The 14,307-nt window shown below is 46.0% G+C and overlaps 1 protein-coding gene across 3 annotated transcripts; it reads left to right on the top strand.

Moving 5' to 3' along the window:
• The first annotated feature begins 285 nt into the window (after positions 1–285).
• zhx3a (zinc fingers and homeoboxes 3a) lies at positions 286–13,923 on the top strand. Of its 3 annotated transcripts, none has more exons than XM_080891590.1 (3): positions 286–608; positions 8,899–11,803; positions 12,349–13,923. In XM_080891590.1, exons 2-3 carry the CDS (start codon positions 9,096–9,098, stop codon positions 12,383–12,385), a joined length of 2,745 nt encoding a protein of 914 aa, XP_080747716.1. In that variant the 5' UTR covers positions 286–608; positions 8,899–9,095; the 3' UTR covers positions 12,386–13,923. The 3 variants fall into 3 exon arrangements, with proteins under 3 accessions (XP_080747716.1, XP_080747718.1, XP_080747717.1); XM_080891592.1 differs by having other exon boundaries at positions 12,352–13,923; XM_080891591.1 differs by having other exon boundaries at positions 373–420.
• The last annotated feature ends 384 nt before the right edge of the window (positions 13,924–14,307 follow it).

Here is a 14,307-nt window from a genome sequence, read left to right on the forward strand (position 1 = left end):
ATTCCAAATATACACAATACAAAACATCTGATCGGCCTGCTTTGTATTGTAGCTACTTATGCCATTGCAGCTACTTATAACCCGCGTGTGTTGAATGCACTGCCTTACCCCTATAACGATATACCCAAATGTGCGCTGGGCTCAGTATACGTACCCTCCTCCCCCTCACACACACACACACACACACACACACACACACACACACACACACACACACACACACACACACACACATCCCCATCTCATCCCCGCCCCTCTCCAAAATTTTAGATGAAAGGGCTTTTGGATTTTGGATGACGCTCTGTATCACGTGTTCATAGGAAATACACTCGCTTTAATTTTTTTTGGAGCAGCCTCGTCCTGCACCGCCGACCATAGTTGTTTTGCAGTCTTCATACAGTGTAGCGGAGGGGTGGAAAGGTAATGTAATGTAATGTACCTTGCCGTGGTCACTGACGGGTTCACGCCAGTTCACCGGGTTCACTTGAGGAGAGCTCCCACCCCCAGCTCGCCTCCTCTTCTTCGCAAAGCGCAGCGATCGGAGCTAATCCAATATTATTCATTTATATATTAATGTCGGATTCCATTTTTTACCACCGACGGCTGAGGTAAGGACACATCTTATTCATCCGTAACACGAATACGTCTCACTGGGTGACGAGGTGCGATCTCCAAAGTTGTTTACTGGAATTATGTGTCGCTATTGAATATTGAATTTTCATCTGGTGCTGTAGTGGAGGCAGTTTATATGAAGTCGCCAATGTATAAAATGGCGACAGTAGGTGGAGGAGGGGGGTGGAGGATTTTTTTTGGGAATATTCATAAGGTTATATAGAGTGGCAGATCGCCTTTGGCAAGTCGGCTCCGAGGCGGTGTGTTGCCCCACAGCCTCGTGAATGGAGCGAAACGGGTTAACTCGTCAGTTTGTTACAGTTACAACCACGGATCCTCCGTCGGGCTCAAATTGCGCTCCTTCTCGCGCTATACAATGTGGCGTATGTGCTTATTTTATTGCACAACGCGCTCTGTTTCCCCCACTGTGCTGCGAGTGTGAGTGCTTTTACTTGTGAAAGACTTCTGAACACAGTAGTGTAGCAGGCTTGTCGACTGATTTTTTTTTATAAAAAAGAAAAAGAAAACAGCCTCCGAGTTCATAGATGTTCAAACTGTACGCCAAGTATCAATTTTCACCTATTGATCGCTCACTCGCTGCAAATTTATTTCTGTTGCCAGAGCAGAAAGGTAGGCCTGTATCTCTGTGCAAAGGACTCTTTTTCATTTCCTTCTCTTCCTCCTACCAACATGTGCTGGTGCCCTACACACACTCTCCCTCTCTCTCTCCCTCTCTCGCTCGGTCTCTCTCGCACACACACGATACATGTACAGTAGAGTAAGTAGAGCTTCTCTTTTGGCAGATATTTCGCAAATTGTGCACTATTAATGATCCATTGGGAAAAAAAAAAAAAAAAATATATATATATATATATATATATATATATATATATATATATATATGTGTGTGTGTGTGTGTGTGTGTGTGTGTGTGTGTGTGTGTGTGTGTGTGTGTGTGTGTGTGTGTGTGTTAGTGTTCGCTCCTGTAGGGCACATTGTCATTTATCTGCACATAAATATTGACCCAGCTTTGAATGCCATGTGTCTGTCTCTGGCTTTAGGGGAGGGACCTCTGCGCTGACTAATGTTGCCTCTGTGAATCATTTGTGGGTCCAGTGTCCATAGCACAGGAGACAACCCCAAATTATTCAAGCAGTCAGCTAGACAGGCATGGTTCACGGGTAATTTTTGGAATGTATTTTAATTGTTTAACCATGCGAGCTTATTAGAAATGACGTTGGGTCATGGAAATGACTGCGCAACTCTTCTGCCACAGAGGTTTTCCTCAGACAGGAGGTGTTTTTGGGGGCTGTGTGGGGCGCAGTCCAGTCTCCAGTGAACGTTTCTGCACTCCAATAGTTAATTTGCAGGCTGTGTGATGACCAGCAAAAACAAAGGTAAATGAGCTCTCGCTGTGCTGCTCCGGCAGACCGGGTTCAGCTTTGGCCCGGTGAGTTGAGTATGTGTGGAGGTTTTCACTCTAGCAGGACACTTACACCGGGGGAATGTCAATTCCCTTTTGTGGATCCCTGGGAACGGTCTTCCATCTCCCTTCTCGGAACTGCTCTAATGAGGCCAGGCATATTGCCTTTCATCCCGCACTCCCTGCAATTAGGCACAGCTCATAGTTTTCGTCATGGCCACAGCGGAGTGTTTGTATACACAGACACAATGTAGTGGGCCAAGAGTGCCTACTCCCCTCCAAAAAATACAGCATCTCTGCCCATGCCATCCCTCCATATACCTGGCATACTGTACTTTTAAGGATGTGGTGTTCTGAGTTCCAATAGCAGTTGCTGTGGATGTTATGTTTGTGTGTGTGCCTCCCACAGCTTAAAACGAATCCCGTGCAAGAGAATACCAAGGAAGGTCATATGGTCATGATTTGCAGATTTAGCTGACATGGAGTGTATAACATTCCTTGGGTTCGGAGAAGAAAATCAACTATCTAATGCCAACCAGATCTATTTCCAGCCGTTTTATATAAACAAGCATTCATGACAGCGGCATACCTCATGATCCTCACAGAGAATTCTCCAACACACAACGGCGAGTCCTATTTCTCCCACCAAAAAGGTCGGCGTTCAAAGCAGGTTCACTTTTATTTGGGTCTTTCATCCTTTTTGGTTTTGCTTTTGTCAGCGGACCAATGCCGTATCGAAGCCCGGACCGCTCAAAAGGCTCACTAAAACAGCATGTTTGCACAGTTCCAACCAAAAGAAACGTCCGTGCACTGATGGGTGGGAAAAAACCTTGGGGCTAGTGGGGAAAAAGAGCCCCTGCCACTTTTTCTGTCCCATCCAAGAAAGGTTTGGTCAGCAGGAGCTGGCATCTACCAGGCTTTGGCAGTTAGAAGAGGCTGTGATGTCAGCCATTTTAGGATGGACAGTACAATGTGCGGTATGCCGCCATCTTTCTTCCTTTTCTTCTTAAGTTGCCAAATGAATGCCTGTAGTCTTGGCTACAAAACTGAAGAACTTATTCATGAAAAGTGATTTTTAAAAAGATGCATGACTCAGATTTTTTTTATTTATTTATTTTTTATTCTCAGCGCACCACCGTTTACTCGTCTGTCATTCATTTGGGTCACGGGTAGAAGGGTTGGCAGAACAATGTAGACATTTCAACAGCGAGCGGTCATATTAACACAAAACAGGGCCGCCCGAAAAAGATGCCGGCAGACAGGCAGAGCGCGTAGGTATGTACTGTCCGCCTCGGTCACCGGGCCTCCGCGCAGATTTAGCAAGATAAAAACAGTGACGGGAGGTCATTTGTGTCCCGTTCAGCTGTGATATTCCTTTCATCGGCCCGTCACACGCATGAGAACAGTGCGGCAGAGTTTCTTTTTTTCCCCACAATGTGATTGAGAGGGGGGGGAAAAAGCAAAGTTGTTGCTGCAGACCTCACCCAAAGTTGACTGAAAGAGACTTGAACCATGAATGGAGTTTTCAAAGATGGCTGGCGGGGCATGTGGATTAAGTTTGTCCTGCACCGGATGCAGTCCAAGGAATTCAGCACGCACGCACGCGTGTGTGTGTGTGTCTTGAGGTTGGGTGGGTGTGGATGAGTGACTCTGCTCTGTGTGTGTGTGTGGCATGGTGGGCAAGGGGAAGAGAGGGGTTGCCATGGCGATGTTAACACATGAGTGGCACCACCGACTGGTCTCCCAGTGGACGAGGCTGCAGTCATGGAGGTAAGAGGGGGGGCGGCGTGCGTGAGGAGGAGGAGAAGGACGTGGACGAGCTGGCTGACAACACCTGCGTCTCAGACATTCAGACACTAATACGCACACAAACACACCCATGGAAAGGAAATAATCAGAGCCCACAATGGAGACTGAGACCACACACTGAAACCTCTTCATATGTCTTCGGCTGGACGGGCTGTGGAGAGACCTGTGCGCTCTGTCAGCGTAGTTCTAATGACCCTGATGTCTCTGAATTGTTTTTCAGCACACGTAACGCTGGAGCACGACACTCACGCTGGCACGCACGCACAAAGGTGTCCCCAAAACTGAAAGCTGCCCCTCATTAGATGTCAGGAAGGAGCAGCGCGTCATGACGGACACGAGATACGAGCAGAGGCGGCAGAAACTGAACAATTCCACAGTCGGCCGCGTAAAGGCTCCCAGCACTGGGTCACGTTTCCCTTATAAATGAGGCGCCATTGTTCCCCATCTCTTCTCTGTGCAAGACAGTAATTGCTCTCTGTCTCTGGCTTATATTTGGGTGTCCAGCTGATCCACTCACATGGCGTTAATCTATTTAATGGACGTTTGGCAGGAAAGATTCCTGCTAAACAGATTTTTTTTGATCATTCAAATGTATCTGTCAGGAGCCCCCCTCCCCCCAAATCCACCCCAACCCCCAGCAGACAGAAAGTCTTTTTTTTTTTTTTTTTTTTAACAGATTTTTTTTTTGAAGGAGTCTCTCAAGACAGCCGTGGATCACTGTCACAGCAAATTACACACAAAATAAATGTTGTCATAAGTGCGAGAATTTATTCCTTTTCTTTTTCCTTTTTTTTTTAGCTCTTCTGTGACTGTCACACCGAGAGACTCCTTGCCAGTTATTCAGTTCAAAGAGAAAGATTTTTCAGAACGGTGCAGGTGCTAAATGTTGCGGAGGTGAGGTGGGAGTGTGTGAGGACCAAGCGTAGAGAGTTGCGTGCCTACAAGCGTGTCAGCGGGGAGGAATATTGAAACAGCACAGCCTGTCATCATCGTCAGTCATCCTCACACTTCACTCCCAAATGTCTGAGTTCTGTCTTCCTTTGTCCTTCTCCCTCCTCCAGCCTTCGCGTTCTCATTCATGTGAACGGGCGGCACAACACAAACACCAATCTCTGTTCGTGTCAACTGTAGGTGACCCAACAATCTGGGAGTGTTTGAATCAGTCATCAGACTGTTTTGAATTAAATTTTAATGTCTAGCAACCACTTTGCAGCCTCGCCTCCCTCTTCCGCTGGCAGCAGCTCGCTGTATATTTGGCATGTTTTTTTTTTGTTTTTTTTTCCCCCTTTTTTTTCGTGTTGTAATATTGTAATTACTGCAGCAGTTTATGAGGTGATGGATGGGAATACATGCTGCTCTCTTTCAACTGTCTTTTTTTTTTGGCATGAAAAAAAAAGGTGGTAGCACTCACGTGGTTGCTATTTAAAAGTAGACGGGGATATAATTAAATATTAATGAGATGTAAATATAATATTGTTATGGAAATGATGGTGTAAGAGCACATGAGGCTGTAAATCTTTATGCTGCTATTAAATCGGGCGGAACGTATAAACCCCATCAGAATTTAAACCTGGCCTAATCCCATTTGTTTTTTTGGGGGGAGGAAAGAAAAAAAAAAGTGTAACGGTGTAAACGTGGTTTTAGTCCAGCGAGCGAGGACTCTCCGTTTCTCCCCCTTTGGAGCGTGGGTGTTCGGAAAAACACGTCTGAGAGCTCTGCCACTTTCCCTCACTTCAGATACAACTCCTCTGGTCAAATGAGATGAAAAGAGTTTCCTCCTCGTGTGCCCCCCCACCCCCACAGAGACGGTGCCACTGCGAGGACATACAACACACCGAGGACAGTGATCGTCTGAGCGTTGTCTACCTCGTCGCTGAAACACAAGGCCGGGCTTTTCAGAGGGAACCATTCAATGGCTCCCTGTCTGGGAAGCCCTTGTCTTGTGTCTGCTCGCACGTCTCGCTCGCCAGATAAAGCAGCCCATTCTTTAGATAGGTGACCTGATTCTTTATGTAACCTTTCTCAACTTTTGGCTTGTTTCAGGTTTTCTCATACAGGAAGTGAAGTGTTTCTCTCGGGGAGGGGAGAGCGTCTGTACTGGGCCGGCGTCTGTCTCGTCACAGACCGGCATCCCTTGCAGGGGCTGCTACGCCAGTCGCAGCCCACAGCCAAAATTACAGTACCCTCTCCGTGAGTTTAGTTTCAAACACATCCTGGCACATAATGTGCTCTCTGTTGGATCAGCGCAGCGATTGGGGCAGCTCAGACAAACGGAGCCAGCGCTGATTTTTCGCTGAGTTCTATAGCATAGGAACATCTCTCGCACACATGTTTCGGATGTGCATGACTACATCCCTCTGCTGCATGAAAGCTGACGTCTAAATCCCTCGTTCCGTGGAACAGCCTCAGTGAACCCCTTGTCCTCACCAGGGGTTAATCGAGTGTGCCGTCAGAGAATATCATGACCTCTCTGGCGTCAAAACATACAGCACATGCCCGCGTCTGGATCCAGTGAACCGGGATTACTGCATAAGATGCTGGTGACCTAGTTTTTTTTTGTTGTTGTTGTTTGTTTGTTTTGTTTTAATTTTAGTTTTTTCCCTCCTGTCAGAAAGCAGCAGCCATCAGTAGGAATGAAAAAGAGGCAGTTATAAGGAGGACGTCACAGCCTGTCTGGGATCAGTGTGTACTGTTGAGCAGTCATTTGAGGGTTTTAATTCTGGAACAGGTTCATCTTTTATTTACCATCCAGCCAGCCGCGGTGAACGCGCACGTGGATGCAGTAAAATGAAAAGTCTGTGAAAGTGCTCTTCAGTTAGCGCGAGCGCAGCGTGCCAAAAAAATATGTGCTGGAAGTATGTGAAACGATTTCCTTTGTAAGCAGCAAACGGCAGCACGCCGTGCTTGAGGTATGCCGGATTTGAAAGGAAAGCAGGTTTAGGGGGAAATTAATGCGGCTGATGTCGTTCGCAGGGCGATAAGCCTGTGGTAGAAGGTAAAGCTTAAGTGATATAGAAAGATGGTGATTGGATGAGACCCGTTTTCAGCAGCATATCACACATCAGTGCCTCTCCAGTCTCAGAAAAGAAGACAGGAGTGAAATACAGAGGCTCTGCGCGTGTGTCAGAAGTTCATTCAGAGGGCAGAGGCTGCGGAGCTGCGCCTCTACTTTGATATTTTTTCATTGGGTTTTTTTTTTGTGTTTAGCACTTACGGCTGGTAAAATGACTCTCAAAACCTCTCTACTGCAAATGCGGACTGCAGTGTGTCTGTCATCTTGTCCTACAAACTTTGTTAAATATTTGCGAGAGAACAGGCACGTTTTATAAAAACGCGAAGAAGGAAGAGGGGAAATGTTGAAGACTGAAGTGACAATCCATATCCATCCATATAATTGGAGTGTAATAGAAAGGGAAAGCCTGTGGAAGTGTTTTGCTAATGGATTTGTGCACTCAGTGATGTGTGTATCGTGTTTGTATGCATGCACGCATCGCCATGCTGCTGGCTGAACAAATGCAGGATGAGACGGATTGAGCCACCAGCTTGTATCTAGCTTTGTTTGTAGTAACCTTATGAGAATATTTCAAGTCCTCAACAGTACTGTTGTCAGCTGGCTGCTGCAACACACACCAGACACGCGAGTCACCTAATTTCCATTTCCACATTACATTATGCCCGGAAGGTACGCCGTAACGTGCAATGTAAAACAAATGGCTCACATCCAAGAGTGGACTAATATTGTTCGCTGAATTTAACCTTCATATGTTTGCTGTATAGTAACAAACCAAAGAGGAACAGGGCGGGACGACCTGCGCATGTGACAGTGCCGAAATATAGTGCGGCTCTCCCCTTAAAAAAAAAAAAAATTAAAATCAAAAATCAGCTTTTTAAAAGAATTCTCATTTCTAATCGCACACGCACAATGACAAGAGAATATTTCTGTAAGACACAAATCTGTGCGCATATTTTGCATATTTGTGGTTGCTGAGACAATGTGAAAGAGTCTGTGGGGTTAGATACAGTGAGCACTATCAATTTGCAGTGGAGTGCAGCTCGCTCAGTGGAGTGCAGCTCGCTCAGCGGGTGCGAAAATCACCAGGGACAATATTTATTTAATGATATTAACCCTTTCCCGAATGCAGGAAACGGAGATCTCAGGACTGAAAGGAACCCAGCACCATTATGTTAACACACTACCTTTATCTTTATTTTACCAGCAAGCATCATTTTGATGATGTTTTGTCAATATGGCAAAGCTTTACTAAATACATTTCAGAAGTGTTATCAGCTACAAGAAGGGACGATCGTAAGGCAGCTGTGGGGGGAAAAAACAAATATCAGTGAGATTAGTCATTTCTGACTGCGTGTATTCAAAGTGCGCGTGTGTGTGTTTTACTGTCTGTTAGTGAAGCTCTAAATTCTATTAATATACTCGTTGATGGAATGCTTTCTCATATTTCCTATGCCTTTCGCCTTGATATATTTCATGCTAAATATTTTTCGGCATTTATGAAATCAGCCTAAAATCATTTTAAAAGATGAATAATAACCAATAATTTGTGCATGATCTCTGATCACTTTTAAACAATCTGCCTAGCGAGCGAGATTCATGTTACCTCGTTCTGTACGGCAATTTAAGGTGATCTTCCTCTTTGATTATGATCATAATAAAAAAAATATTTTACAAAAAAAAAGCTCTTGACTCTTTTACTTTGGTGCTGTAATTGCTGATAAATACACTTATCACACTGAATTTCCACCTACACGTATTACCCTGTGTGGAGCTGTTAGCGTCCTCCGCACTGCGCTCACTGTAATATGTAAAAATGTTTCATTCTTTTCATTTGGAAGCATAGACCATATACCTGCTTTTCATCTTTGTCAGGTCTTTATCTTTGATTTGCATGACATTCAAGTTTAATGAATAAATGTAATTATCTCACATTATATTCCTCCGCTTTGCCTCCTCTCGTTGCTTCTTACTCGCTGTTTTTTGCACTTTTTAAAGATGAACGAATCACACCTCTCTCTTCTTTTGTACTCTTTCCTCACAGGTCCCCCGGGAGCTGTTAAACTTGTCCATGTGGCAGGAGTCCTAAAGTGGCAGAAGGCATGAAGCAACACTGTGATATCATAGTGGCTGGTCCATGACACTAAATTCCATTCAACCCTCTCCACTATCCACCCGCCCTCTGTTCTCATCACACCGGACAACCAATCACTCACGCTCCCATTTACACAAAGCTGCACCATGGCCAGCAAGAGGAAATCCACTGTACCCTGCATGATACCATCCAAATCCAAACATGTGCGTGAGGAAATCATACTGGGCTCGCTACCAGAACTCCTACCAACAATCCCAGAAGATAGCATACTCAGCATCTCTGGAGAAGAATCTGGGCATTTCTCTCACAGCTCCTCCAAATCTGAAAGTGGCAGTGAGATGCAGAAAGGAGGCACGTACAGCTGTCTGACTTGCCGTTTCGAGTCCAGAGATCTCAACTACTTTTTGGATCACATGCACAACTGCCACTTAGACTTCAGGGCCCAGCCCACCTTCTACTGCCTGAACTGCGGGGTGTCAGTAGTCCGCTTCGAGGCTCTCGCTCTGCACAACGCCAAGGCCCACCCGAAGATAATGCAGGGCCTCGCTACTGCCTCTCTAGCCGTCAACAAGAGGGATGGCGTAACGACTGTGGAGCAAAGCCTTTTCACGGACAGCGGAGAAGACTACAGAGAATCTGGGATCTCCCTCACCAAAACACCAATTGCAAAGATGATGAAAGCCAAGGGGGAGCACAAAAAGATTGTGGTTTCTCACACTGTGGAGGTACGGAAGATTGACACTGGAAAGGATGTAGACCCCAGCATGCTGACAAATGTGCCTGAACTCCAAAACGGGGCTCTCAGTATTTCTGGTGCCCCAGCTATGCCGAGGACCACTGTCACTCACGTGATTGCGACGACAGTGTCCAACCAAGTCTTTCACCAGCACACTCCCTCCCTTTACTCTCCCCTCTCCTCTGATTCCAATAAAGACCTTCCAAAGGTAATGATCCCCCTCAGCAGCATCCCCACCTACGATGCCGCCATGGACACCAGCAGCTTTCTCAAGACATCCTTTGGCAAGTTTCCCTACCCGACCAAAGCAGAGCTCTGCTACCTAACAGTGGTGTCAGAGTTCCCCGAAGAGCAGATCAAACTGTGGTTTACTGCCCAACGACTCAAGCAGGGCATAAGCTGGTCTCCTGAAGAGATCGAAGAGGCCAGAAGGAAGATGTTCAACACCGTGTTCCAAGGTGGAGCACCCAAGAAGCAACCGACCACACCACGGCACGTCAATCACATCGTAACCCACCACACTGTAACTGCCCATCCAGGCTCAAAAGGACCAAACTTTCAGATGGCCAAAGTTCCATACAGTGGTGTAAAGGCCAGATCTGTCGGAGTCATAGCCACACAGGCCAGCATGTCAACCAACCCCCACATTACCCGGGTCTCGTATTCTACTCCGGTTGTCCCCCCAAAGTTCCCCTCTGTAGTCAGAACTACACAGGTACTGACCAAGAATACTGAACCCACTGTGGAGCCGGAAAAGAGCAACGGCCTGGACATGGCGGGGAGCAGCGGTTGCGTCAGTAGCACCAGCAACATTCGAAGCAGCAGTAGCAGCAGCAGTTGCAGCAGTAGCAGCAGCATCAGCAGCTATTCCAGCAGTAGTAATGGTGTTGACAGTTTCACCAGGAAACCGGTGCACAACAGCGGCCCAGCCAACGGCATCAACAGCATTGCCACTTGCTCTGCCAACATTAGCAATAATGATGAGCACTGTGTTGCTGACACCAACGGCAAACCAAATGTCAAAAGCAACAGTTTACCAATCGGATCGGAAGGTTCAAACAGTAACAAGTGTGAAGAGTCCATTGACAACACCAGCAAATCTAACATCACTTGTAACAATCATGACAGCAGCATCATCAGTGCACAAGAGCCAGCCCACGCCTCGAAGCCCGACGATGATCAAAACAATTACATCCACGTGACCAACAACAGCAGTATTAGCAGTGAATATCCCAGTACTACCTGTAATGACAGTGTCCCTAACCTGAATCATGCCAGCAAATCCCCAACGGAAAGCACCAGCACCACTGTCATTGCAAAAAGCAGCTCATCCATTATTGAAGAAGGTAAAAGCAACAAAGACTTTCCCATCAAAGGCATGTCAATCTTACAGCAGCTCATTAAGGAGGAGGACGCATTTGCCGGGGACAAAAGCTGCCCCGAGCTCAAGCTTGACCCCATCAAGATCAACTTCAAGAGGCTGAAGATGACTGAACCAGAGGCTACATCAGAGAATGCGCATCAAGAACACAAGTCCGAAACTGCGGAGGGGTCGGCTTGTCAGGCGTCTTTTTCTCCCCCCTGGGGCCACAAGACCCCGCAGCAGTTGCACATCCTCCGGCAGGTTTTCTCCAACACCCGCTGGCCCAGCAGCCAGCAGTACGAGGAGCTAAGCATCCAGACGGGCCTTCCCAAGTCAGAGGTGGTGCGCTGGTTCAGCGACAGCCGGTACAGCCACAAGAACGGGCAGCTGAAGTGGTTGGAGAATTACCAGCGGCCGCCCGCGGAGTCGGAGGATGCGAGGGGTCGCAGAGATGCAGAGCTCGAGCCACCCAAGGACGCTCCGGCGGCCAAAAAGAAACTTGCTGAGCAAGACATGAACAAGCACCTTGAAGGAGAAGCAGGACTGAACTCAGGTCAGCGGGTTGTGTGGCAGGATTCATACTCACCGCTGATGGGCCTGATGGGATCCGAGGGGAGCGGCGAGCGAGGCCAGCGCGACGAATTGGGGCAGCCGGGAGCTTTGCAGGATCTCTGGTCAGAGCGAGCGGAGGACCACCAGCAGCCAGTGGCTAGTCAGTCACTCATTGAACAACAGACTGATTCCAATCAGGCCAGGTATTTGAGTCACAGCAATCCTTTTTGCACACCACTGAAACACACATTTCACTCACAGTGCCTTGTGATATTTTACAAGCTCGATGCTATTTATCAATCAAGAAAACAAAAACAACGTAAGGCAGGTGGAGTGATGAAAGGGTGACAGCTTGTTGTTTGTAGTGACTGCTGCGTGATGTACAGTAAAAAGAAAGCAGGAGAAGCGGGTACAAGTACTCATGCTGTGTAGCTTATTCAGGCAATCAAAGGTCTGTGTTTAAGAAGCTATTTTTAGATAAGTAGGAGTCTGGCCCGCTGAATTATAGATTGAGAGCGCATGCTAACATATGTGAATAAATCATGACAATTGCCTTTGGTGAGTTAGATTTCCGAGAGGCAAGACAAGCCATACGCAGGCGTCTTTTTACTGTGCTACCCCCCACCCCAAAAAAAGCCCTTCAATTTTACAACACACTGCAGCAGTGCCATGCAACCAGAATGATCCAATTGCATCCTCACAGTTTGTGTATGTTTTGTTTGCCTGTCTGTCTGCGTGTGCTGCTTAGCAGGGATCGCCTGAGGATGGAGATGCTGGAGGTGTGATGAAGCAGGCCTGCTCTCGCCAGAGGACCATGATGTTCAAAAGCTGGCTCGCTCCCCTGGCCGTGGTCTTAACACAAAAGAAAAAAAAAAGAGAAAAAAAGAGTGTTCATAATGACAGCAGATGTGATTGTAGCTGGACCGTTGGACTCTGACTGTAACTGTGAATACCCCCCACCCCTCCTTCTCCTCCGCCTCCTCCTCCTCTTCTTCTTCTTCCATCTGCCATCACTTCCTGCCATCGTCAAAAGAAAGAACTTCTCACCTTTGAGTCCTGTGATGTTTAAGCCTTTCATGCTTCTTTGTGGTTGTGTGGGGAGGGTGCACAATGAGGTCAGTACGAGGGATCAAAGACAAGAAAGAGAAAAGACGCACACTGACTGGAAAACTGACTTGAATGAGCGAAGATAGGGTAGGATAGGGCCGAGAGATATTGTTCTGGGGTCAGAGGGAGAAATATATATATATGATTGAAACTGCACTATAAAAGAGGGTTTGTACTGACTGGACAAACAAATGATGTGTCAAGGATATGTTATTGTTGGCTTTGTGATATTTTTTACTTTTTTAGCAACCAGTACTTCTGCACTGCCTTGAATTTTACTTTTTTTCTCCTTTATTTGGTTTTTCAATTCTATTTACTCTTCTATAGTCACTGTAAGTCCAGATGCAATCAAACATGTTTTATTTAGATCTGTATAAATGTTGGTGATCACTTTTGCAGTTCAGCTACACGCAAGAGACTATATACAATGCACTAATGAAGACAGCAATGCTAAAAAAAAAAAAAAAAGAATCACACTGCTCCACAGTAAAGGTATTGACTGCTCCGTCAAGATCAATACACTACACTGCCCTGCAAACTGAACAGAGAGAAGCCTGTCACGCTAACGTTGCCTTACTCAGCTCTGTCCATGTGTTTATATGACCTGTCTGTCCATCACCTTGCTTTCCAGCTACTGTGCTGTCCAGAAGAGAAGAAGAAAAAAGATTTTAAAAAAAAAAAAAAGATAAAACATGCCAGTGCATTGATGGTCACTGTTGGTCTATATCTGTGAAACAATCTTGTGCTGCTTTCTGTACACTTGGAGATGTTTAACTTTAAGCTGTAATTGTATCAAATATTGTTACTGGCAAAATGTTGTTTAAAGCAAAATTATCAATTTGATCCCTAGACACTGACAGAGTGAGATATTGTGCTAGCTAGAGAGCCAAATGAGGAGATCTTTGCTCTCCTCTGAATTTTCTTGTTTATATGAACATACAGTCACTACATGAATCCTACTAAGCTGCATCTTTGTCAAGCTGCTAATAGCTAAGAACGGTGCTATACCATCCAAAGTGAAATTGGAGGTTCATCTCCTACCAGCAGTGTATGCACTTGTGTCGAATGTTACAAATTTATTTTGGTTTGAGATAAATGGAATCTGGACTTACGGTGTTATGATGACTTAAACTTTTATGAAATAGTCTGATCATAAAGCACTGTTGTATCATCCTTTCTACACTTCTGAATCTTTACAGAATAAACTGAATACTCACCAAGCAGAACAGGCTCCTTTTTTCCCCCCACCTCTTTTGTTCGGCACCTTGTGTTAGGGGTGAATATGAATCATGTGGTGTTAGTCAAATTATTCAGTGTGATGAATGTTCAAGCAGCATGCAATGTGCTAGGACTGGAGAAATGCACACAGCCTCACCTGCTGGCGAGCAGCTGACAATACAGTTTGTGCCAGAGATAAGGGGGCGGCAGGCAACACCCAAACATCTCTATATCTGTAGTGTAGTCCTCCTACATCACATTCAGGGGGAAGCCTTCCAGTTTTTATTTTTGTAACCCTTTTTTTGCCCACATGAATTTAATAACACCAGCTTGTTTTCCAGCTTAAAGTATTTCAGAGCTCTGTTGATTCAGTTCTCAGGGC

Source organism: Rhamphochromis sp. 'chilingali' (assembly GCF_963969265.1).
Source record: "Rhamphochromis sp. 'chilingali' genome assembly, chromosome: 9".
Lineage (NCBI taxonomy): Eukaryota > Metazoa > Chordata > Actinopteri > Cichliformes > Cichlidae > Rhamphochromis > Rhamphochromis sp. 'chilingali'.

Bases quoted from the DNA above. Each gene is read 5' to 3' on its own strand.
- zhx3a (XM_080891590.1), top strand. From the start codon at position 9,096: ATGGCCAGCAAGAGGAAATCCACTGTACCCTGCATGATACCATCCAAA. The intron at 11,804-12,348 runs GTATTTGAGTCA...TGTGCTGCTTAG, and splicing joins ACTGATTCCAATCAGGCCAG to CAGGGATCGCCTGAGGATGG.